Source organism: Neoarius graeffei, chromosome 1 (genome assembly GCF_027579695.1).
Source record: "Neoarius graeffei isolate fNeoGra1 chromosome 1, fNeoGra1.pri, whole genome shotgun sequence".
NCBI classification, from domain to species: Eukaryota; Metazoa; Chordata; class Actinopteri; order Siluriformes; family Ariidae; genus Neoarius; species Neoarius graeffei.
The window spans coordinates 1,497,292-1,519,730 of NC_083569.1; the positions used below are offsets into that span (position 1 = coordinate 1,497,292).

The window sequence follows — 22,439 nt, forward strand, 5'->3', positions numbered from 1 at the left end:
CACGGCATCTGAGATCATTCATTTTTACATAATCTCTCCAGATCATCCAGGGTCCTCAGCCCTCTCTTGTACTCACTCCTCTTCAGCTCACCCCACAGGTTTTCACTGGGGTTCAGGTCCGGGGACTGAAATGGCCATGGCAGAAGCTTGGTTCTGTGCTATGTGTCCACAGAAAGAGACTGGACAAATTTGACTTGTATGGGAGGCATGCCATGAAAAATCCTTTGCTGTCCAAAAGGAATGTTAAAACAAGACGACAGTTTGCCAATGAACATGTAGGTGAAGATCAGGCCTTTTGGGGTAACATGCTCTGGACAGATGAATCAAAGGTAGAGTTGTTTGGCCACAGTAAGAGTACACATGTGGTGCAGACCAAAGATGGTTTTTCAGGAAAAGAACCTCATATCAACTGTGAAGCATGGTGGTGGAAATGTTATTGTTTGGGCTTGCTTTGTTGGCTCAGGGACTGGGAAGATTGCATTTATTAATTCAATGATGAATTCTGAATCCGATCAAAGAGTGCTTGAAGATAACATGAGGTCATCTGTTCAAAAGTTGAACTTGAACCAGAGGTGGGCAGTTTCATCAAGATAATGATCCGAAGCACACGAGCAAATCCACCAAAGAATGGCTGAAAAAGAAGAAATGGAGGATTGTGGAATGGCTCGGTCAAAGCCCAGATTTGAACCCCATTTGAAATGCTGTGGAAAGATTTGAAAAGTGCAGTACATGCAAGAAAGCCCACAAACATCTTGCAGCTGAAGGAATTTTGCATGGAAGAGTGGTCAATGATTTCATAAAGCTGATGTGAGAGACTGGCAAGAAGTTATTTCTGTTAAAGAGGGCAGTACTAGCTTCTGAAGCCAAGGGTGTACTTACCGTACTTTCTCCACAGAATATCACATCAAGTGATATTTGTGTTGAATAAATGATTGAAAGAGCTATTTCTCCTTGTTGTTTTGTTCAGGCATATCCTCTTTAACTGTAGGCACTGCATCTAAAGGCCCGGTCACACAGCACTCCGCGTCTATAGCACGTACAAAAAGATACAAAAATCTGGTGGACGTGGTCGTAAGTGCTAATTTTTGGTCAATTTTGGCTTTGCCGTGCTTTGTACGGGGTATGGCCGTCGGCGGCTGTTTCACTGCTGCAGCACTGCCTAAGCACAGCTAACCAAGTCCAGCCACGCACCCAGATGTTCCGTACCACCCTCCTCCTCCTCCTCCTTCTTCTTCTCTCAGCAAGGATATGTTGAGCCTGTATCAGTTGGTTCTGTTGGTGCTGGAGCATTAAGATGAGGACATCACAGCGTTGAGGGTTCATGTTCACCCCTTGACATCTAGACTGCAAGTGCCGAGGTCTCAGAAAATTACGGTATTTATACATGCCGCAAATCAGAAGTGATGCAGAAGTGATTAGACAGTGATCAATCGAATTTAGAACTTGTTTGAGACGTCGTTTAACGGGCTTAGACAGTGCTATGTACGCGGAAAAATCCATTTCTCAGTGATAAGCCGCTAAACACACGCTATATCCCGTGATACCAACGCATAACACCCGTCCGATGACCGTGCTCTGCCCGTGATAGACCGCCAAACTTTCGCGTCTTACCACGTCTTCCCAAGTTTTAATAACGGCCGGGACACTGATTATCACGTGTTTTTCACATGTGTTGCACGTCTTTACCACGTGTGCCGGCCGTGGTTGTCCGCGGTCTAAAGTTTTGAGCAGTCCAAAACTTTCTACCGCGTCCGACGCCGTTCCGATTTTCCCCTGCGTCCTGTCACGTCTGTATATCGACTGTAACACGTCTTAACTTCAACATCAACACGAACAACATCGTCTGCTTCACGGGAGAGCACTTTTTGACGGGTTTTGGCCGTGATAAAGCCGTAAAGCGCTGTGTGACCGGGCCTTAAAGGCTGAAATGTTTGCTTATTTAAATATGTTGAGAAACGTCTACAATTTCCATGGCATGTATTTATTTTTTGACATGATTGGAGAAGTCATAAGAGCAGCTGTTTTATTAATATTATAACTATATAACAATCATCAAAAATGAAGATTTGCATTTGAGAATGTATTTAAAAATTGATTTGCAAGCGTAAAAGCATGCAAACTGAGGACAGTCTTATAGATGGGATTGTCTAAATATTTTCTGTCTTTTTTTTTTTTCTTCTCTCACCCTTTATAGAAGAAATCCCTCATGGAGCAGCTGAATGAGTTTCGTCTTAATCATAGTGAAGATGAGGAGGTTTTTCACAAATGCATTTACATATACTTTTTTCTACAAATTAGTTTAAGTAGAGAAAAATGATTTATTTTTTTGTCACAGGATCATTACAACCTCATGGAGTGGTGGAGCGCAGTCGAACGTGAGTGTGTTTTAAAGCAAATATAAAGATTTTAGGTGGGGAACAACAATAAGGCTGAGAAAGTCTGACATAAATGAATGGTAAGATGACCTGCTTGTGTTGTTCAGAATGGGAGCCGACATCCAAACAGGAAGATATCACGGAAAAAGAGGAGGCTAGGTAAGCTGCTTAGCAGCACAGTAGTAGAGTATTGTACACTGCAAACCCACTATAATGAGCTCTTTTACTATGAACTTTCGCATATAACAAAACTAAGTTCATGTCCCCCGCCTTTAATGACGAGTCAGAACCTTCAAAAACAAACAAACAAAAACCATCACTGAGATATGCGCGACGCTTCCCACCAGAGACAAACAATAATTAATCAAGTCTGCAGTCACGTTAACAATGTGACGCCATAAAACAAAGGCTTAACGAGCCGTGCTGATCACTAACAATTATCAAGAATGACTGACTATTTTATGAGCTAAAAACAGTTTTACTCGAGTCTTTACTCCAAAAGCATTATCATCATGGTTATTTGTAAATGTAAGATACTCTCCGTCTGTCAGAAAATGCAAGTGATGTACAGATGTTAATCGCTGGAAGAATTTTATTTAAAAACACGCTGACAAACAGACCCCAATCAGTGATCAAAAAATCAGAATCGAGAAACGGGCAATGGTCAAGCAAGGCACAGACATATCAAAGGCAGAGACAAAGGGCAAAATCCAAAATATAAAACTGAGTCAGAAACCAGAAAATCAACAGAGTGCTCCAAAAGATTCGGTAACACGAGACACAAGGTACAGCGCTTGTACTTTGCAAAGTCTGTGTGTAGTAAAAGGCTTTTATAAACACGTGCTGTGATTGTGCTCTAATCCAGAACAGGTGCATGGTAATTAGTCCTAATGGCACTGCGCACGTGAGTAACAGGTTGAGGCATGCCACTGCGTGTGTGCAGATGTGACCCTGTCAGAGACAAACTTCATATCCTGGACCGTCTAAAGCGTGGCGAGAAAGCAACAAATTTGTCTAAAGAATATGGTATCCCAAAAAAATTAATTTCAACTATTAAAGTAAAAGAGAGAGAGAGAGCTCGGAGACTTCATCCATAACTGCAATCAACATGATGGGCTGAAAAGAAAGATGCAGTAAGCAAATAATGGCAAGTGTGACTTATTTCCTTTACTTCATGAAAATGTAAGTGAATTAAATGTAAATATAAATTAAAAACGCAGTTGGTCTTGTTTTATGGAAGTGTGTGTTTGGTGTGACAAGTGGGTCCATTTCAGTATGATGAACTTTTCGGTAGAGCAAACTATTTGGACGTCCTCCAAGGAGTGTAGTGTAGCGGGGCTGCAGTGTACTACTCTGATCTACAAACATTATTCAAAGGCTTTATGTTGCAAAAATCCCCCCCCCATTTTAGTGCAAATATTAGAAAACTACGGTCATTTTCCTCTCTTTAGGGCATTTGCTTTAACAGCTGAAAAAGTGCAACGAGGCATTCGGGTGTTTAATCAGCTGTTTTCAGAGCGAGCAGAAGCTCTCTGGCAGCACATCATCGACCTCAACCACATCGCCGATGGTCTGGACCGTTTCAACAAAAGGACCAAAGTTGCCCAGATCACAGGAGGCTCCACCAGTGCTGTTGGGGGTGTGGCCACTATAACGGGCCTTGCCCTAGCACCCGTCACTATGGGAACATCCTTGATTGTCACAGCAGTGGGTCTGGGTGTGGCCGCAGCAGGCGGGTTAACGTCGGCCACGGCTGGTATCTCCAACACCGTCCATGGCTCGATAGACCGCAAGAAAGTGGAGCGCATTGTGAAAGACTTTCAGAGCAAGATGGCCGACATTGACAAATGCACGAGGTTCATCAAACGAGGCATCGAGAACCTGCGAGAGTTAAATGCTCCCAAGGTGAGGACGAGTTCTGTGAAACCTAATGACAGTCCTTTCAATAAGATTTCCATTTATGTAATGAACATTAATTGTATTTGACCTTTTAACAGATCTGACGTGAAACCTAAGTAACTTGTAGCCTTCGTTAGTTAGCTAGCTTACACTACTTAAAAAAAAAAAGTCTAGTTGGACAGATGGCTAAATATTGCATTCACAGCACCTCTGAGCACAACATACTGGTGATAAATTAATAACGACGTGAATGTTTGTTTTAAAAATGCTTTTAATATTGTAATCCAATTTTGACTAAAGGTGAAAAAGCTAAAGCAGTACAAGAGTGATGTCTCTGGAGTCCTCAATATCTACGAGGACGGTGCCATGGCAGGCAAAGCAGTGCTCATCAACGCCAAAGAAATCACCAAGTTCACACAAGTCGCCATGACAGCGGGTGGCACAGCTGCCAGAGCAGTGCAGGTTGCAGCCATGGCAACTGGCATCCTCACTGGTCTCTTTGTTGCCATGGATCTTTACTTTGTGGCAAAGGATTCTAAAGAACTTAAGAAAGGAGCCAAGTCAGAATTTGCCAAAAAGATCAGGGAGGTGGCAGAGCAGCTGCATCAAGGACTGGTGGAGCTCAATGCTATCCGAGGGGAGCTACAGAGTTCAGAAACCCCCATGAGCTCTATCTCTAGCCCCTCAGCCTCCACTTACGCCACCTCCTTGACCTCTTTGTCCGCCTCTAGCATCTCTAGCTCCTCATCCTCCATCTCTTCAATCTCCTCCATTTCCTCTTTCACAGAACACTGAAACACACACACGCACACCTCCATCCTGACGCAGTCCTGTTTTAACAAATTGTATGTCATTCTCTTCAAACAGAAACAGTACCAAAAGTAACGTGATCCACAAATGATGTTTTGCTTTGTACTTGTTGAAAGAAAGTGGTGCATTTTTGTGTAACTGATGACACAGACATACAAAAAATGTTGCTCGTTTATTTGCATTCTGTCTTTACATTTGTGGAACCTGCCCTGTATTTGTCAGTAGCACTTCTATCTGCAAAAAAACCACTTTTTTTTGGATAGTGTTTTGTATTTGCAAAGCACATTGTGTGTTTGAGAGGTGTGCGTTGTATTTGTAAAGCATGGTGTGTATATTTGCGAATCGTGTGGCATTTGTAAAACATTTTGGCAGCTTTCTAACACCATATGTTCCAGTTCTACCCTTTTAAACCTCCTCTACTTGTCTTCCTCTTCTCATCACCTCCTTATACTTCTCCTCCTCCACCTTTCTTCTCTCGTACCTCAACACCTCTTGAACCTCAGGCATACGGTATGCATACTCTCATCCTGTACCTCCTCCTCTCCCCCACCTCCTGAATCTACTCCACTTTCTTCTGCACCTTTTCCTCTACTACAATCTTCTCATACTCCATTTCCTTCTCTACCTCTTTGACTTCTCCACTCAGTGGTGATACCAACCGAGACATTCCCGCTGTAAATGCTGTTCTCCCGTTACAGGCACTGATGGGAAGAAGGACTCGTATTCATGTACAACATTTTATTAAAGTCTTGCGTAGCCTTCAGCAATATTGATTTTCCCTGATCACTATTTGTGATTGCAAAGTAATCACATACTACTGTTCTGAAATTATTATTCCCTCAATTTTCTGACCATTTTCTTCTTGACCCCAGTCTGATTTGAACTTGTCTGTCTGGTGTCCCAGTAGTGTGTTTGTATACAACTAATTGATTACTCCATTCCTTTTTTTTAATCGCCATTTTTAATTACTAATTTTCTCATAGAGAATGACTTGAGAATTTTATTATTATTAATAATAATTATAATAATGGCTGGCTTTTTTTGTGGTACATCAGATATATTCCATTCAGCTAGCATGATATTGAACTTGTCTTTGACTCGTTAAGTAACCTGCTAGCTGAATATCTGATATACCACTCAAAGCCAGCCAATGTTATTTAAATAGGCCACTCAGACCTGCAATGTATTTTGTATGAAAAATGCGAGTTTTTCAACACAAGAAAATAAACTTCATATTTTGAATCCAGTGTGTGATTTGTTTATTATATAGACACAAAAAGTACCCAAATTTATCAAAATTCATCGAGATCCTCACAAGTGACGCACACAATTGTCAGTGCGCTGATTTAAAAGTTCATGATGCAATTAAAAAAGCATGCACAGGATACAACTGGGGATGAAATCAGGATCCATTGTTTAACATCTCTGCATTAGTAAAATTCAATTTATTGATATATAATTATTAGTAGAGGCCCTATGCCTTTATTATTTAGAAATGAGAACAATAGATGTGTAGCAATATACTGCAAAATGAAAAACTATAGTACAAATTTATGATTTGAATTGTGGAAATAAAAAAAAAAGTAAAGTGATCACGAGGCTGCATAGTATTACAGGGTTAGTCAAAATACTAACCTAACATTAACATTAGTTAATACTAATGGATTATTTTTCTCCTGAATGTGTGGTGCGCTGTGACCATGAAATGTGTGTCTGGGCTTTAAATGGTACTGTTGCTCGAACAGGTTGAGACCGTCCTGTAAATCATCTTGCACATATGATGCATGTTTTGTGAATGAATGGTTTCTACCATTTAAGTGTTAACATAATTTTGACTAACCTTGTAGTTTGTCCTACTGTAGGTATAATTATGTTGCTTAGACAGCAGAGGGCACAATAATGTACAATAGAGGGAATGGACATGACATCACTATAGGCGGAAGTAACATGGTTCAAATGCCACAAGAAGGAAATCTAAAATGTGAAAGAATGCTGAAACAAAAGTCTGTTTTTAATTTACTGCTGCAGGATGGCCGACTGATGCTAACTGCACAGGTTACAGTACGCAACAGCCGACTGATGCTGTCGTCACAATCAGTTGTGTTTTCTTGCAGAAATGAAGCTCTAGTTTTCATTTTAAAATATAAGTGACAATTGTCCAAAGCCCTTAGTTTTAAAAAGAAAAATGAGCATTTCCACCATGTCAGGTTTAAGGAGCGAGGATGTGAGGTGTAATAGTATTAGCTGTGGAGAAAAACCCAGCTGTATGGTGGACTTAAGTGATTCTGCAGTAATGTGCAGAAAAAAAAACCCAGCCTAACAGCACATTTTGATATCCTTTTACAAATAAAAATAATCTAAATCAGTTTATTCGTATAGCACTTTTAACAATACATTGTCGCAAAGCCGCTTTAGAGAAAAATATAGATTGGAAATATTTTAATTAATAATTTTATCTCTATTGATCAAGCCTGAGCTGACAACGGTGATGGAAAACTCCCTAACACAACATGAGGAAGAAACCTTGAGAGGAACCAGATTCAAAAGGGTTCATCCTCATTTGGGTAATAACAGATACTTATAGAAGTGAGTTATTTATAGGGTTGCAGGCAAGCTGGATCCTATCCCAGCTGACTACGGGCGAAAGGCGGGGTACACCCTAGACAAGTCGCCAGGTCATCACAGGGCTGACACACAGACAAAGACAACCATTCACACCTACGCTCAATTTAGAGTCACCAGTTAACCTAACCTGCATGTCTTTGGACTGTGGGGGAAACCAGAGCACCCGGAGGAAACCCACACAGACACGGGGAGAACATGCAAACTCCACGCAGAAAGGCCCTCACCGGCCACGGGGCTCGAACCCAGAACCTTCTTGCTGTGAGGTGACAGTGCTAACCACTACACCACCGTGCCGCCCCTGAAACTCACACACTCATGGCTAAAGAAGAACTCAATCAATTTCTGTCCAACACAGCAGAATCTGCATGTCACAGCCTCAAACTCCCAGTAGGAATCTGGTATGAGGCCCAAGCAGCAGGGAAGATAAAGATACGGCCCACGTTAACAGCATGAAACAGAAATTTATGATCGTGCATATTTTACAATAAAATTACTCCTTTATTTAGAAGCTAATTTTGTGTACATGAAATTCATATGCATTAGCTGATGACATTTTAAAAAATACAGTGCAATCATTTTCAGATTTTGCACCAATCTGTACATACACACCTGGTTATCTTTTTAGATTAAATATGTTGTAAACCTTAAAAGCAATACAGCCTTTCGCTTTCATCAAATCGGTGAAGTTTAGTTCCCTCTGAAATTTGGCCATTGTGAGACATGTTTATTTTTGTAATATCTTAAAAAAAAAAGAAAAAAGAAAAAGGCCATTCTGTGGCTGCGAAGTTATTTAATTTGAGGGGATTCTTGAGCAAATAATGTGCATGAAGTCACTCGCTTCGTGCAGTCAAGCAGACAGAGGAAGTCTGTGTGCGCATGCGCACTCTTACCTGAACCATCATCATCTTCACCTTTTGGGTTTTACGGCAGCTGGCATCCAGTGCTGTATTACTGCCACCTACAGGTTTACCTTGGAGCGTGCACTGACAGTTCCATCATTCTGTCACTAAACGAACAGCTGATCACACCTAGGTGCTCGCTGACCGCAGATATTTATTAGTTTGGTCCCGTGTTTCCTGTCCTTCGCAACACAGTGTCTTTTCTTCTCACTTTCCGTTACCGCAGTCGGTCTTCCACGTTTCATGTGCACACTCATCCGCCACTGTTCTCTCGTTTCAAATTTGTATACCACAATGTGTTGCGCAAACGGGGAAACCCCACCACGTCATGTATGACGTAGTATCTTGATGTGAGGCAAGGGGGAAAAAATGGAGAATTTAGGGCCACAGGTCTCTAAATGAATTAATTGTTCTCATCTCATCTCATTATCTCTAGCCGCTTTATCCTTCTACAGGGTCGCAGGCAAGCTGGAGCCTATCCTAGCTGACTACGGGGAAAAGGCAGGGTACACCCTGGACAAGTCGCCAGGTCATCACAGGGCTGACACATAGACACAGACAACCATTCACACTCACATTCACACTCACGGTCAATTTAGTGTCACCAGTTAACCTAACCTGCATGTCTTTGGGGGAAACCGGAGCACCCGGAGGAAACCCACGCGGACACGGGGAGAACATGCAAACTCCGCACAGAAAGGCCCTCGCCGGCCACGGGGCTCGAACCCGGACCTTCTTGCTGTGAGGCGACAGCGCTAACCACTACACCACCGTATTGCCCACGTTTGACACTGAAGGCCAATTTTTTGTTCATATTGTAAAATTAATTTTTATTTAATACTTACAGAGGCAGGCGGCACGGTGGTGTAATGGTTAGCGCTGTTGCCTCACAGCAAAAAGGTCCGGGTTCGAGCCCTGTGGCTGGCGAGGGCCTTTCTGTGTGGAGTTTGCATGTTCTCCCTGAGTCCGCGTGGGTTTCCTCCGGGTGCTCCGGTTTCCCCCACAGTCCAAAGACATGCAGGTTAGGTTAACTGGTGACTCTAAATTGAGCGTAGGTGTGAATGTGAGTGTGAATGGTTGTCTGTGTCTATGTGTCAGCCCTGTGGTGACCTGGCGACTTGTCCAGGGTGTACCCCGCCTTTCGCCCGTAGTCAGCTGGGATAGGCTCCAGCTTGCCTGAGACCCTGAAGAACAGGATAAAGCAGCTACAGATAATGAGATGAGACTATCTTGATACTCAACCCAGAAGTGAAAATAAAGGGTTTCACTGCGTGTACCAACTGCTATTTGCAACCATACATAAAACCATGTTCTAGGTGCTGGTTACTAGATGGCGCTGTTGCATGATTTGACCTCAATTCTGTTCCTGGCATTATTCTTGGGTTTCAGTCACGTGACTTTTCTTAGCAATTTCACTTCCAGTAAAACAGCTGGTGGTCAAGCGAACCAAAACGGCTGCCGTAGTGCAAACAACTAGCGATAACTTAGAGTATGCTCGTAATCTAGAAGCCACTGCTGGCTTTAGATTTATTCAGAAGATTGCTATGTGCAATGGAATCGACCCCTACAGTCTGGGAAAGAAGGATTTGTTATACGATCTCAAAAATTACCCTTCAGTCCAATTCCCTTACATCTCAAACTATCCGGTGTTGCAGACATCCTTCTACACTGCAAAACAGGTGGAAGAATATGGAGGCTTACAAATTTTTTTTTATGTTGCTGTGTAAAGGACCTCGGTATCAAGTCACTGCCGAATGAATCCTGTATTGTTTTTGCCCATGTAAGTATTTTTTTAAGCTTTTCGTTCGTGTTTTTACAACAAAAGTACTGCAAGTTGAAGTGTAAACAAACAGTTGGCTTGATTCTCACATGTGTTGGTTGGCTTTTATCTCTCAGGTAAATCATTTCACAAAGATCATCAGAAACCCCTTTAAAGACCTGGATCTTAGTTAAACAAGCTGGAGAAGTGATCACGGGGCATTGTAACTGTATGCCTGCGTAAGAATTTTGTCACAACCTTCATGCATATGGACTATTATTCATTGTTGTTTTGATCATGTGCACTCGCTGAAAGACTCTTTGAAAAGACCGTTAGGACACCCTGTTAAAGAAAGCAAGACATGCCTTATTTTCAATATGGCAGTCATTGAGTAAGGAGTGAACAAAGAAACAGCTGGGGATTTTAGTGTTTCGCGACAAAAAAAAAGTACCGTAAAATAACAACACATAGCAAGAAAAGTACTTGGAAAACTCTAATGACATAGCTGAGAGGGAAATACAAACCTTTCACCAAGTGATCATTGCAAACTTGAGCATATTTCGACTCGGCTCCCTTTGATTTCAATGAGAGGTTCAAAAGCCACCTTTCTTGATGTCTTTTTGTGAAATCCTGTATTTGTTCACCCTTTATTTGTTCACCCTTTATTAGTTCACGGGGAACCCTGAAGAAAGTTTTATCACTTTCGCGGTTTGATCAATTCGAACAACCTAAAACAACAAAAGTGTAAGGCATTTTTCATGCAAGCAATGCACCTTCTTCATACAAACACTTTGTCAACTGAGCTTTGGTTGACCACCAGCTAAAGTTTTGAATAACTAATGAGGTGGATGTGACGTCACGTGAAACCCAAGAATACTGCAGGCTTTTGTGTGTGATTTTTGCCTGTTAGGTTGCAGGTCTGTAGTCAACAGCCGTATTGCTGATATTCTAATTTCAGCTGCTACCGTATATTGTTCAATATTATGCATTTTTGGGTTGCAGGTCTGTAGTCAACAGCCTGATGAAATTACATGGAGCCGCTGCCATGTGGGCTCACCACCCACAAGGACAGGCACTGAGGTTGGGTGTGTTGTGAGCTGGGTGGCAGGTAAAAGTGGGAGCATGGGTGTGCTGATCCTTGGCAGCGCAGACTAATTCTTGGGACATGGAATGTCACCTCTCTGGTGGGGAAGGAACTGGAGCTGGTGCAGGAGGCGGAATGGTACCAACTAGATATACTGTAGTTTGGCTTGCCTCCACACATAACATTGGTTCTGGAACCAAACTCCAGGAGAGGGGTTGGGTACTCTCTTTTTCTAGAGTTGCCCAGGGTGAGAGGTGCTGGGCGGGTGTGGGGATACTCACGAGCCCCCAGCTGAGCACCATGGTGTTGGAGTTCTCCCCGGAGAATGAGAGGGTCACCTGTATGCAACTGCAAGTCACTGAGAAGAAAATTCTGACTGTTGTTCAAGCTTATGCACGAAACAGCAGTACAAAGTATTCGGCCTTCTTGGAGTCTCTGGGTGGTGCCCTGGAAGGGGTGCCACTTGGGGACTCCATAGTTCTGGGGGGCTTCAATTCTCACTTGGGCAATGATGGAGAAACCTGGAGGGGGCTGATGGGGAGGAATGGCTTGTCTGAGCTAAACCTGAGTGGTGTTTTCTTGTTGGACTTCTGTGCTCATCATGGATTGGCCATAACAAACACCATGTTTGAGCATAAGGTGGTTCATAAGTGTACCTGGTACCTGAATACCTTAAGCCAAAGATCGATGATCGACTTTGTGGTTGTATCATCAGATCTGTGGCTGTATGTCTTGGACACTCGGGTGAAAGGAAGAGCAGAGCTGTCAACTGATCACCACCTGGTGGTGAGTTGGATCAGATGGTGGGGAAGGCTGTTGGACAGACCTGGCAAACCCAAGTGTGTGTAGCGAGGGTGAACTGTGAACATTGGTGGAGTCCTCTGTTCATGGGGTCTTCAATTCCCACCTCTGGAAGAGCTTTTTGTGCATCCTGGGTGTGGTTCGGGACATGGAATCCGAATGGACCATGTTCAAAGCCTCCATTGTAGAGGCAGTTATTAAGAGCTGTGGCCAAAAGGTCATCAGTGCCTGTCGTGGTGGTAATCTAAAAACCCACTGGTGGACACTGGTGGTGAAGGAAGCTGGCAAGCTGAAGAAAGAGGCCTTTCGGCCTTGGTTGGCCCAGGGGTCCATTGAGGCAGCAGGCAGGTACTGGGAGGTCAGAAGGGCTGCAGCTTTGGCAGTTGCTGAAGCAAAAATCCAGGCATGGGAGGAGTTCGGGGAGGCCATGGAGAAGGACTCTCAGTTGGCCTCAAGGAAGTTCTGGCAAGCCATTTGACGACTCAGTAAGGGGAAGCAGGGTTTGCCTCAGGCTGTGCACAGCCAGGGAGGAGAACTGCTGACCCAAACTGGGGATATTGTCAGGCGGTGGAAAGAGTACTTTGAGGAACTCCCAAACCAGTCCTACACATCCTCCATTGAGGAGGTGGAGTCTGAGGACTCAGGGGAAGCTTCAGCAATACTCTGGCAGAGGTCACTGAGGTAATCAAGAAGCTCCTCGGTGGCAAGGCACCAGGGGTGGATGAGATTCACCCTGAGATGCTGAAGGCTCTGGACGTTGTTCGGCTGTCTTGGTTGACACACCTCTTCAGCATCATGTGGAGGTCGAGTACAGTGCCTGTGGAGTGGCAGACCGGCGTGGTGTTTTTCTTTTGAAAAACAGGGACCGGAGAGTGTGCACCAATTATAGGGGTATCACACTGCTCAGCCTTCCCAGGAAAGTTTATTCCAAGGTGCTGGAAAGGAGGCTCCGACCACTTTGTCGAACTTCAGATTCAGGAGGAGCAATGCGGATTCCATCCTGGCCATGGATCGGCTCTTTACCATGGCAGGGTTGTTTGGGCCTTCATGGGAATATGACCAGCCAGTCTACATGTATTTTATAGATTTGGAAAAGGCTTACGACCGTGTCCCCCAGGGTTTTTTTTGTGCGGGGGACTGCAGGAGTATGGGGTATCGGAGTCATTGTTATGAGCCATCAGGTCCTTGTACAACTTGTATGTTGTCAGTGTGAGCTGTGTCTGGATTCTCGGCACAAAGTCAAACACGTTTCCAGTGGGTGTTGGAGTCCACCAAGGCTGCCTCTTGTCATCAATTCTGTTTGTGATATTCATGGATGGGATCTCAACACACAGCCAGGGTGAGGAGGGTGTCTGGTTTGGGAACCTCAGAATTGCATCTCTGCTCTTCAGGTTTGGGAACTTCAGAATTGCATCTCGTGACCATCAGCACATACTGGGATGGTTTGCAGTCAAGCGTGAAGCAGCTGGGATGAGAGTCAGCACCTGCAAGTCTGAGGCCATGGTTCTCTGCCGGAAAATGGTGGCGTGTTCCCTCCAGGTTGGGAGTGAGTTGCTGCTCCAAATGAAGGAGTTCAAGTATTTCGGGGTCTTGTTCATGAGTGATGGTAAAATGAAGCATGAGATGGACAGGCAAATTGGAGCGGCATCAGCAGTAATGCCGGCGTTGTATCAGACTGTCATGGTAAAGAGGGAGCTGAGCCGGAAGGCAAAGCTTTCGATTTACCAGTCAGTCAATCTATGTTCCAACCCTCACCTATAATCATGAGCCTTGGGTAGTGACCAAAAGGATGAGATTGCGGATATAAGCGCCTAAAATGAGCTTTCTCTGTATGGTGGCTGGGCTCACCCTTAGAGATAGGGTGAGGAGCTCAGACATCCAGAGAGATCTCAGAGTAGAGTCACAGATCCTTCATGTCGAAAGAAGTCAGCTGAGGATCCCCCAGGAGGAACTGGAAAGCATTGCTGGGGAGAAGGATGCTTGGAATAGCCTGCTGCTACCATGATCCGACCTTGAATAAGCGGAAGAAAATGGATAGATGATGGATAAAATTAAATATTTCTCTGAATTGACTGTTTCCATTTCAAATCTAAATTTTGCCCTTTAAACTTTGCCCCTTGCATATTTGACAAGGTAAAAAAACAACACATTTAATAATGTTGAATAGTGCCTAAATCAGCCCTAGATGCCACCAGAATGCACTATTTGAAGTCTCTAATTTCAAAATTTTCCAGGGGAGCATGAAACCAGACATCCCTAGTATCCGGTCCTATGGGCCCCTTTGAGACCCTCTGGCCCACTCTGCATCAGTAGCACTGCTCTGATATTTTTTTTCTGGAGAATAAAACAACACCTTGCCCTGTGATGACCTGGCGACTTCTCCAGGGTGTACCCCGCCTTTCGCCCGTAGTCAGCTGGGATAGGCTCCAGCTTGCCTGCGACCCTGTAGAACAGGATAAAGCGGCTACAGATAATGAGAGGAGATGAGAGATGAAAACAACACCTTAAACCAGACCTCCTTCTCTCTTTCCCTCCTCTTGCTCTGCTGTCTGTCCATCCTCTCTCCCTCCAACCATCCTGTCTGAATCTTCATTCTGTTGTGTTTACTAAAATGAACTTTACACTTTTCTTCATCAGCTAATGGCCTGCTATGGTTGGCGTCAATGCCAGTGATGTCTGCTGGCTTTATTAGATGGAATCTAACATCCACTATCTAACAATAGCAGTGCAGTTAAAGACAGTTATAAGAGCTGATCAATACAAGTGTTTCACATCAGTAACGCTCTACTGGGTTCATACCATGCTGTCATTGTCTTGTTTAGTCACTGTAGATGTCTAGTCACTTGGTGCTGAGCTGCAACCACTAATAGGTGTGATGGTCAGGGTGCACATACTTTTGGCCATATAGTATAGGCTATATATAATTTAAAAAAAATTAATTTATTTCTCACACTTTTCCTAGTCTTTTGCAGTTCATTTAAATGCATTTTACATAATTACTGCATTTTTGCAAATTAATGGATATAACACAAAAAGTCACTTGTGCTATGTGTTTATTAACTTTGTGCAGCTGGAGAAGCCTTTTACTATTTTTCCCCTTTAATATCCTTTTAACATAAAAATTCTTACCATTTAATTAGCTACAATTACAAGTAATGCTCCCATCAACATCCTGATCACAGCCTTACGTGTCGTCTGAAGCTTTTCCTGTATTTCTTTCTCACAGTGGGAAAAGCAGATGGCCGCTAAACGAGCTGTGATGGTGTTCTCCGTTGTCGAATATCCAGCTTCCGCCATAAAGACGGACATCAACAGTGTTTCCCTTCTCCAGTGGCAGACTGGCTCCATTAGATGAGCTGTAAAATCCTGCACTTTGATGAGCGTGAGTGGAGAACACGTGTTTGCCGTTCAGGAACAAGCCTGACGTCGAGGACTGTGCCGAGGATCCAATCCCCTTGGAGAAAACTCTGAACACATAAACACCCTTCAGAGGAGCTGTGAAAACTCCTGCAGTGACGAAAACAGAGAAGTCCTGAAAATTTACGGAGCTGAAAATTCATCCTGCTCTTAAATATTGATCACGCACTTCATTTTAAACTTGTAATATTTATACACTGATATTTTTATGTAAATACCCGTGTGTGGGTTATATGCCTCTCCGATATTTAGAAAGACGTGTTTATAAGCGAGCACTGTCATAGAGCCAAAAGGTCCGATGTTTGTGGGTCCTTTTGAGGTTTCCAGCAGAAATGCAGAAAAAGCCACTCTGATGTCTAAAAGTGAGGGGAAAAAAGTCAGAAAGATAAACTTATTAAACACGAGTTTACATGACAGATGTGAAAGATATGACTTCAGTGCCGGAATATAAAACGAGTGCTCAACTGCACTCTGTCAGCATGGGCAAATGTGCAATTATCATGCCTAATTGTGCAATACATTCACTTATCACTGTGCAATAACCCACTGACCAATCGTCATGCTGTATCACAGGCCACACCCTAGATACGTTCTTTCTTTCTTTGGCCAAGTTTACATTAGACCGTATCTGTCTCGTTTTCTTCGCGGATGCACTGTCCGTTTACATTAAAATGCCTGGAAACGCCGGGAAATGGGAATCCGCCAGGGTTCACGTATTCAATCCAGATCGTGTCTGGTCCGGTGCTGTGTAAACATTGAAAATACGCGGATACGCTGTGCTGAGCTCTAGCTGGCGTCGTCATTGGACAACGTCATTGTGACATCCACCTTCCTGATTCGCTGGCGTTGGTCATGTGACGCGACTGCTGAAAAACGGCGCGGACTTCCACCTTGTATCACCTTTCATTAAAGAGTATAAAAGTATGAAAATACTGCAAATACTGCCCATTGTGTAGTTATGATTGTCTTTAGGCTTGCCATCCTTCCACTTGCAAGTGGTAAGTGACGCGCATGCCCGATATGCACTGAGATCACACACACAGCGGCTCAGTCCCGAATCGTGGCTCGTGCGCTTCACTCGCGCGCTCTGTGAGCTGCGCAGGGCCGGAGTGCGCACCCTCCAGAGGGCACTCGCTGTTCAGGGCGGAGTGATTTGGAGCGCAGGATGCCTGCGGAGCTGAGCGTATCCGTGTATTGGTGTTGCTGTGTGCACGCGAATCGTGTATTGGTGTTGCTGTGTGCACACTAATCGTTTTAAAAACGTTAATCTGATGATCCGCTGATACGGTCTAATGTAAACCCCACCTTTCTTTCTTTCTTTCTTTCTTTCTTTCTTTCTTTCTTTCTTTCTTTCTACATTTTCATTCTATTTATTTCAATATCCTTTCTTTCTGTCCATTTTGCTTTTCTATCTTATCTTTTTCTCTCATTCAGTTGCATGCTTGTCTTTTTCTTTTCCCCTTTTTGTTTATTGATTGATTTGGCTCCTTTTTCCCCCTTTCTTTTTTTTTAATTTGTATTGAATTTTTTTTCCTGCCTTCAATTTTTTGAAGGGTTTTTTTTTTTTTTGGTAATTTTCTTCCTGTTTATAAGTCCTATATTTCTTTGGCCTTTTTTTGTCTTTTTCATTGATCTTCTTGTGTATTTTAACTAATCAATTAGTGATTTTTTTTTTTTGTCTTTTACATTTCCCCCTCTGTCCTGTTGGAAAATATTAATATTTAAAGTGTGACATTTAAATTCAGCTCATGATTATTTTATACCCCTTTACACTGAATGTAAATTAATAATTTAGCTTTATCCTAACTTTTTATTTTTGAAAGTTTGGTGTTGGTCTTAATAATGCAGCTAAGGGTGTAATTTGGCTTTGGTGTCGTCAGAGAATTAATTTTTCATTTTTAAAAGGGAAACTTGTTCAAATAAAATTCTTAGTCTTATGGTGTAACGAGAGCAGAGTCAGATATTTGCATTAGATTTGTAAATATTTGACTTCACCTTTATTTCCTGGCAGCACTTCCTCGATCCCGGGGCGTGTAGTGTTCACGCAGGCATTCAGAGTTTCCAGTTGATTGGTCTGCTCTAAAAACACAATCATTTCAACACTGCTGTAGTGCACTACTTTATTAAAGTTATGTCCCTTTGTACAGCAACACATATGTATGTCATTTATAATAAAGACTTGTGCCTCAAGGTGATTTAATTATAGGCAGGAATGAGTATCTACATCTTCACCAGAGGTGGACAAAGAACCCAACCTCATTACTTAAGTCAAAGTACAGATCCCACTGGTCAAATGTTACTCCGATACAAGTGAAAGTTGTCCAGTCAAATTTTTACTTAAGTACTTGCTTTTAAAAATACTTAAGTATTAAAAGTACATTTTCTGTCAACACATCGTTGTATTATTGCCACAACGCTTACAAAACCTAAGGCAGAAATGTGAATTCACAAAATGAACGCATGCTGTGCCATCATGGTAGTTTAATGTTAAGCTAGCTAGTCAATGAAGATCCACCTGACATGCTAGCAAACTCTTTTCAAACTCGAAATCATATTGGGTAGCTAACGCTACTAGAAAAGAAAGATTTCTACATTCTGTTTATTTGGCAAGATTATGCTAAAACATTTCTGAAAGGACTTCAGATAAGTTAACGTTATTCATGTTAGCATAACTCCGTTTTTATATGCTAACTAACAGTGTTCAAGTTAACTAGCTATGTGTTATCGTTAGCCGTGGACAAGGCTACGGCAACTTGGCAGGCAAATCCACAGAAAGTCATTTGACTAACCAGACTGCATAGCTATTGCAATGTTAACACTAGCTCTAAAAGCACAGACAACTTTGTTGCAATCTTTCTCTTGGAATAAAATGTTTATACACCTCCAGATGCTTCTGCGGGTTGGACGGCGAGTTTTTGTAGGCTGTGATGTGGGTCATTTTAGGCAAACAAAGCAAATATTTAAAATGAAATGCATCTTTAATCCATTCTGAAAACTGAAACATGGGTTCTAGGTGGCATTCTCCAAAAGAACCACCTCCTTTCATTCTGCCATCAACTGATCGTGTTCAATGCTGTTGAGAAATCACTGAACTTGATTTTATACAGTCTATGGACGTGACCCTAGTGATTACTGACAGGCTGTCTCAGTGTTGCCTGAGAAAAAAACAATTATGTTTTAGAAAAGAAAAAACATCCACTTTCAAAGCTGCTTCATAGTAACGAGTAACGAGGACCTTGACAGAAATGTAGTGGAGTGAAAAGTACGATATTTAGCTTTCAAATGTAGTGAAGTTAAAGTTTCCAAAAAAATAATACTCAAGTAAAGTACAGATACTCAAAGTATACTTAAGTACAGTACTCAAGTAAATTTACTTTGTTACTGTCCACCTCTGATCTTCACAGCCCACTTTCCATACCTCTGTTCTCTCTCCTTAGCTCATTTATTTCCTCCTTCATCACTTTTATTTGCTCCTTCATGGATTTCAATTCAGTGAGGACGTCCACACTCGGTACCATGATGTCCTGTTGGGAGGATTTTTCCAGTGACAAGAGCAACAAAAAAGACAAATTCAGTAAAAGGTTCATTGTTATTGCACAGCTGATGAGTCGAATCAACAGGAGAACTGTGGAGTCGTGTTGTTTGAACAATCCAGCAGACTTTGAACTGTACAGGTTCAGGGTTAATGTTTTGTAAGAAGAATAATTCAGGTTAATATAGTTCATCTTCCAATCCAGCCACTGGGGGTGCATAAGCGTACTCTTGGTGCCGGTCCCAAGCCCGGATAAATTGGAGAGGGTTGCATCAGGAAGGGCATCCGGCGTAAAACTGTGCCAAATCTAACATGCGGAATGAAAAGAGAAATACCATACCGGATCAGTCGGGGCCCGGGTTAACAACAACTGCCTCTGGTACTGTTGGTCAACAGGGTACTGGTGGAAAGTGTGCTACTGTTGCGCCAAAACGGAGAAGGAGAAAGAGAGGGGGGAGGCGTGTTAGGAGAGAGCGTGAAAGATGGAGGGGATGGAGCTTAGAATTGAGGGTAGGAACACTGAATGTGGTAACCTTGACTGGCAGAGCGAGAGAGTTAGCAGGTATGATGGAAAGAAGGAAGTTGGACATTTTGTGTGTGCAGGAGACGAGGTGGAAAGGAAGCAAGGCCAAGAACATTGGAGATGGATGCAAGTTGTTTTATTATGGAGTGGATGGAAAGAGAAATGGTGTTGGTATTGTTTTGAGGGGAGAGTTGGTCAACAGTGTGACTGATGTGAAGAGGGTGTCAGATAGAGTGATAGACATGAAGTTGGAGATTCAAGGAGTGGTAATCAATGTTGTGTGTGCATACGCCCCACAGGTTGGATGTGAGAATGAAGAGAAAGAGTATTTCTGGGAAAAGATGGATGAAGTGGTAGAAAGTATACCGAGGGAGGAGCGTGTGCTGATAGGAACAGATTTCAACGGACATGTTGGCGAGGGAAACAGAGAAGATGAGGACGTGACGGGCAGATATGGTGTAAGAGAGAGAAATGTGGAAGGGCAAATGGTGGTTGATTTTTCAAAGAGGATGAATTTGGCAATAGTCAATACATACTTCGAGAAGAAAGAGCAGCACAGGGTGACGTTTAGTGGAGGAAGATCTACACAGGTGGCCTACATGCTCTGCAGAAGGGGTAACCTGAAGGAGATTGGAGACTGTAAAGTGATGGCGGGGGAGAGTGTAGCTAGACAACATCAAGTGGTCGTGTGCAGGATGAGCTTGAAAGTGAAAAAGAGGAAGCGTGAAATAGTGGAGCCAAAGATTAAGTGGTGGAAACTAAAAGAGGTTGAACATCAGAAGGAGTTTAGGGAAGAAATGAGACAAGCATTGAGTGGTCATGGAAGTCTGCCAGAAGATTGGAATACTACTGCTGTACTAGTAAGAGAGGCAGCAAGGAAGGTGCGAGGGTGGTCATCGGGAAGGAGGAAGGAAGACAAGGAGACATGGTGGTGGAACAAAGAAGTGCAGGAAATTATAAAAGAGAAGAGGCTAGCAAAGAAGAATTGGGAAGAGCAGAGAGATGAGGAAAGCAGGCAGTTATACAGAGAGATGAGACAGAAGGCAAAAAGAGTGGTAGCGAAGGTGAAAGCAGATGCATACCAGGAGTTGTATGAAAGACTGGAGACCAAAGAAGGAGAGAAAGACCTGTACAGACTAGCTCGGCAGAGAAACAGGGAAGCGAGGGATGTACATCAGGTAAGAGTGATGAAAGATGTAAATGGAAATGTGCTGACAAACAAAGAGAGAGTGTATTAAGAAGGTGGAAAGAGTACTTTGAGGATTTATTAAATGAGGAGAATCCAAGAGAGAAAAGGTCAGATTCACTGGCGACAGCAAATCAGGAAGTAGAGTTGGTTAGTAAGGATGAGGTGAGGGCAGCCATGAAAAGAATGAAGACTGGGAATGCAGTCGGACCAGACAGTATCCCGATTGAGGCTTGGAGATGTTTGGGTGAGACGGCTGTGGAGTTCCTAATGAGATTGTTTAATAAGATCCTAGAGAATGAGAAAATGCCAAATGAATGGAGAAAAAGTGTGCTAGTCCCAATATACAAGAATAAGGGAGATGTACAGAGCTGCAGTAAGTACAGAGGAATAAAATTGATGAGCCACACCATGAAGCTATGGGAAAGGGTATTGAAGGCGAGATTGAGAAGAGAGGTAGCAATCTGTGAACAGCAGTATGGGTTTATGCCAAGGAAGAGCACATTGGATGCAATTTTTGCTTTAAGAATGTTAATGGAGAAGTACAGGGAAGGCCAGAGAAAGCTACATTGTGTGTTTGTAGACCTGGAGAAGGCATATGATAGAGTGCCGAGAGAGGAGTTATGGTATTATATGAGAAAGCGTGGAGTGAATGAGAAGTATATTAGAGTGGTGCAAGACATGTATGAGAACAGTGAAACAGCAGTGAGGTGTGCAGTTGGAACAACTGAATGGTTCAAGGTGAAGGTGGGACTCCATCAAGGCTCTGCTTTGAGTCCTTTTTTGTTTGCCATAGTGATGGATAGCTTGACGGACGAAGTGAGACAAGAGTCACCATGGAACATGATGTTTGCGGATGATATTGTGATATGTGGTGAAAGTAGAAAGGAGGTTGAGTTGGGTTTGGAGAGATGGAGGTATGCATTGGAACAAAGAGGAATGAAGGTGAGCAGTAGCAAAACAGAATACATGTGTATCAGTGAGAATGGGGATGAGAGTGTAGTGAAGATGCAAGGAGTAGATGTAAAGAAACTTGGTGAATTCAAGTACCTGGGGTCAACTGTGCAGGAAAATGGGGGCTGCGATAGTGAGGTGAGAAAGAGAGTGCAGGCAGGGTGGAGCAGTTGGAGAAGGATTTTGGGAGTCATTTGTGATAGGAAAGTCCCAGCAAAAGTGAAAGGTAACATGTATAAGAGAGCAGTGAGACCAGCTGTGATGTATGGATTGGAGACCGTACCCTTAATGAAGAGACAGGAGGCAACATTGGAGGTGGCGGAGTTGAGGATGTTAAGGTTTGCGATGGGAGTGACAAGGTTGGACAGGATAAGGAACGAGTACATCAGAGGGACAGCACATGTAGAGAGCTTGGGAATGAAGCTACCATAAGAGAGATGAGACTGAGATGGTATGGGCACATCCTGAGAAGAGATGCAGAGCATGTGGGAAGGAGAATGTTGAGGATGGAGCTGCCAGGCAAACGAAAATGAGGAAGGCCAAAGAGGAGATACATGGATGTGGTGAGAGAGGAC

General features: G+C 43.1%; 2 protein-coding genes across 6 annotated transcripts in view; one reads left to right on the top strand and one right to left on the bottom strand.

The window, feature by feature from the left end:
- LOC132890631 (nucleolar protein dao-5-like) overlaps positions 1 to 6,326 on the top strand; it is a 47,838-nt gene extending 41,512 nt beyond the window's left edge. For all 5 annotated transcript variants that reach the window (XM_060927675.1, XM_060927712.1, XM_060927685.1 and 2 more), the window contains 5 exons: positions 2,195 to 2,254; positions 2,336 to 2,375; positions 2,483 to 2,534; positions 3,827 to 4,280; positions 4,575 to 6,326. In XM_060927675.1, coding sequence (XP_060783658.1) covers positions 2,195 to 2,254; positions 2,336 to 2,375; positions 2,483 to 2,534; positions 3,827 to 4,280; positions 4,575 to 5,069 — 1,101 coding nt within the window. In that variant the 3' untranslated portion in view covers positions 5,070 to 6,326. The remainder of the gene's footprint in view (positions 1 to 2,194; positions 2,255 to 2,335; positions 2,376 to 2,482; positions 2,535 to 3,826; positions 4,281 to 4,574) is intronic.
- A 9,028-nt stretch (positions 6,327 to 15,354) lies between these two features.
- LOC132890181 (cerebellin-1-like) lies at positions 15,355 to 19,187 on the bottom strand. Its single transcript, XM_060926973.1, has 4 exons — positions 19,088 to 19,187; positions 17,665 to 17,748; positions 15,888 to 16,025; positions 15,355 to 15,759 (listed from the first exon to the last, which is right to left on the bottom strand). Exons 1-4 carry the CDS (start codon positions 19,185 to 19,187, stop codon positions 15,473 to 15,475), a joined length of 609 nt encoding a protein of 202 aa, XP_060782956.1. The 3' UTR covers positions 15,355 to 15,472.
- Between the last annotated feature and the right edge of the window lie 3,252 nt (positions 19,188 to 22,439).

What these genes read in the sequence shown, in the direction of transcription:
- LOC132890181 (XM_060926973.1), bottom strand. Translation starts at nt 19,187, where the DNA reads ATGGTACCGAGTGTGGACGTCCTCACTGAATTGAAATCCATGAAGGAG. An exon ending in GCTAAGGAGAGAGAACAGAG is followed by an intron (nt 17,749 to 19,087) that starts GTATGGAAAGTG and finishes TTGTGTTTTTAG; the next exon opens with AGCAGACCAATCAACTGGAA. An exon ending in GGCATATAACCCACACACGG is followed by an intron (nt 15,760 to 15,887) that starts GTATTTACATAA and finishes TCGTCACTGCAG; the next exon opens with GAGTTTTCACAGCTCCTCTG.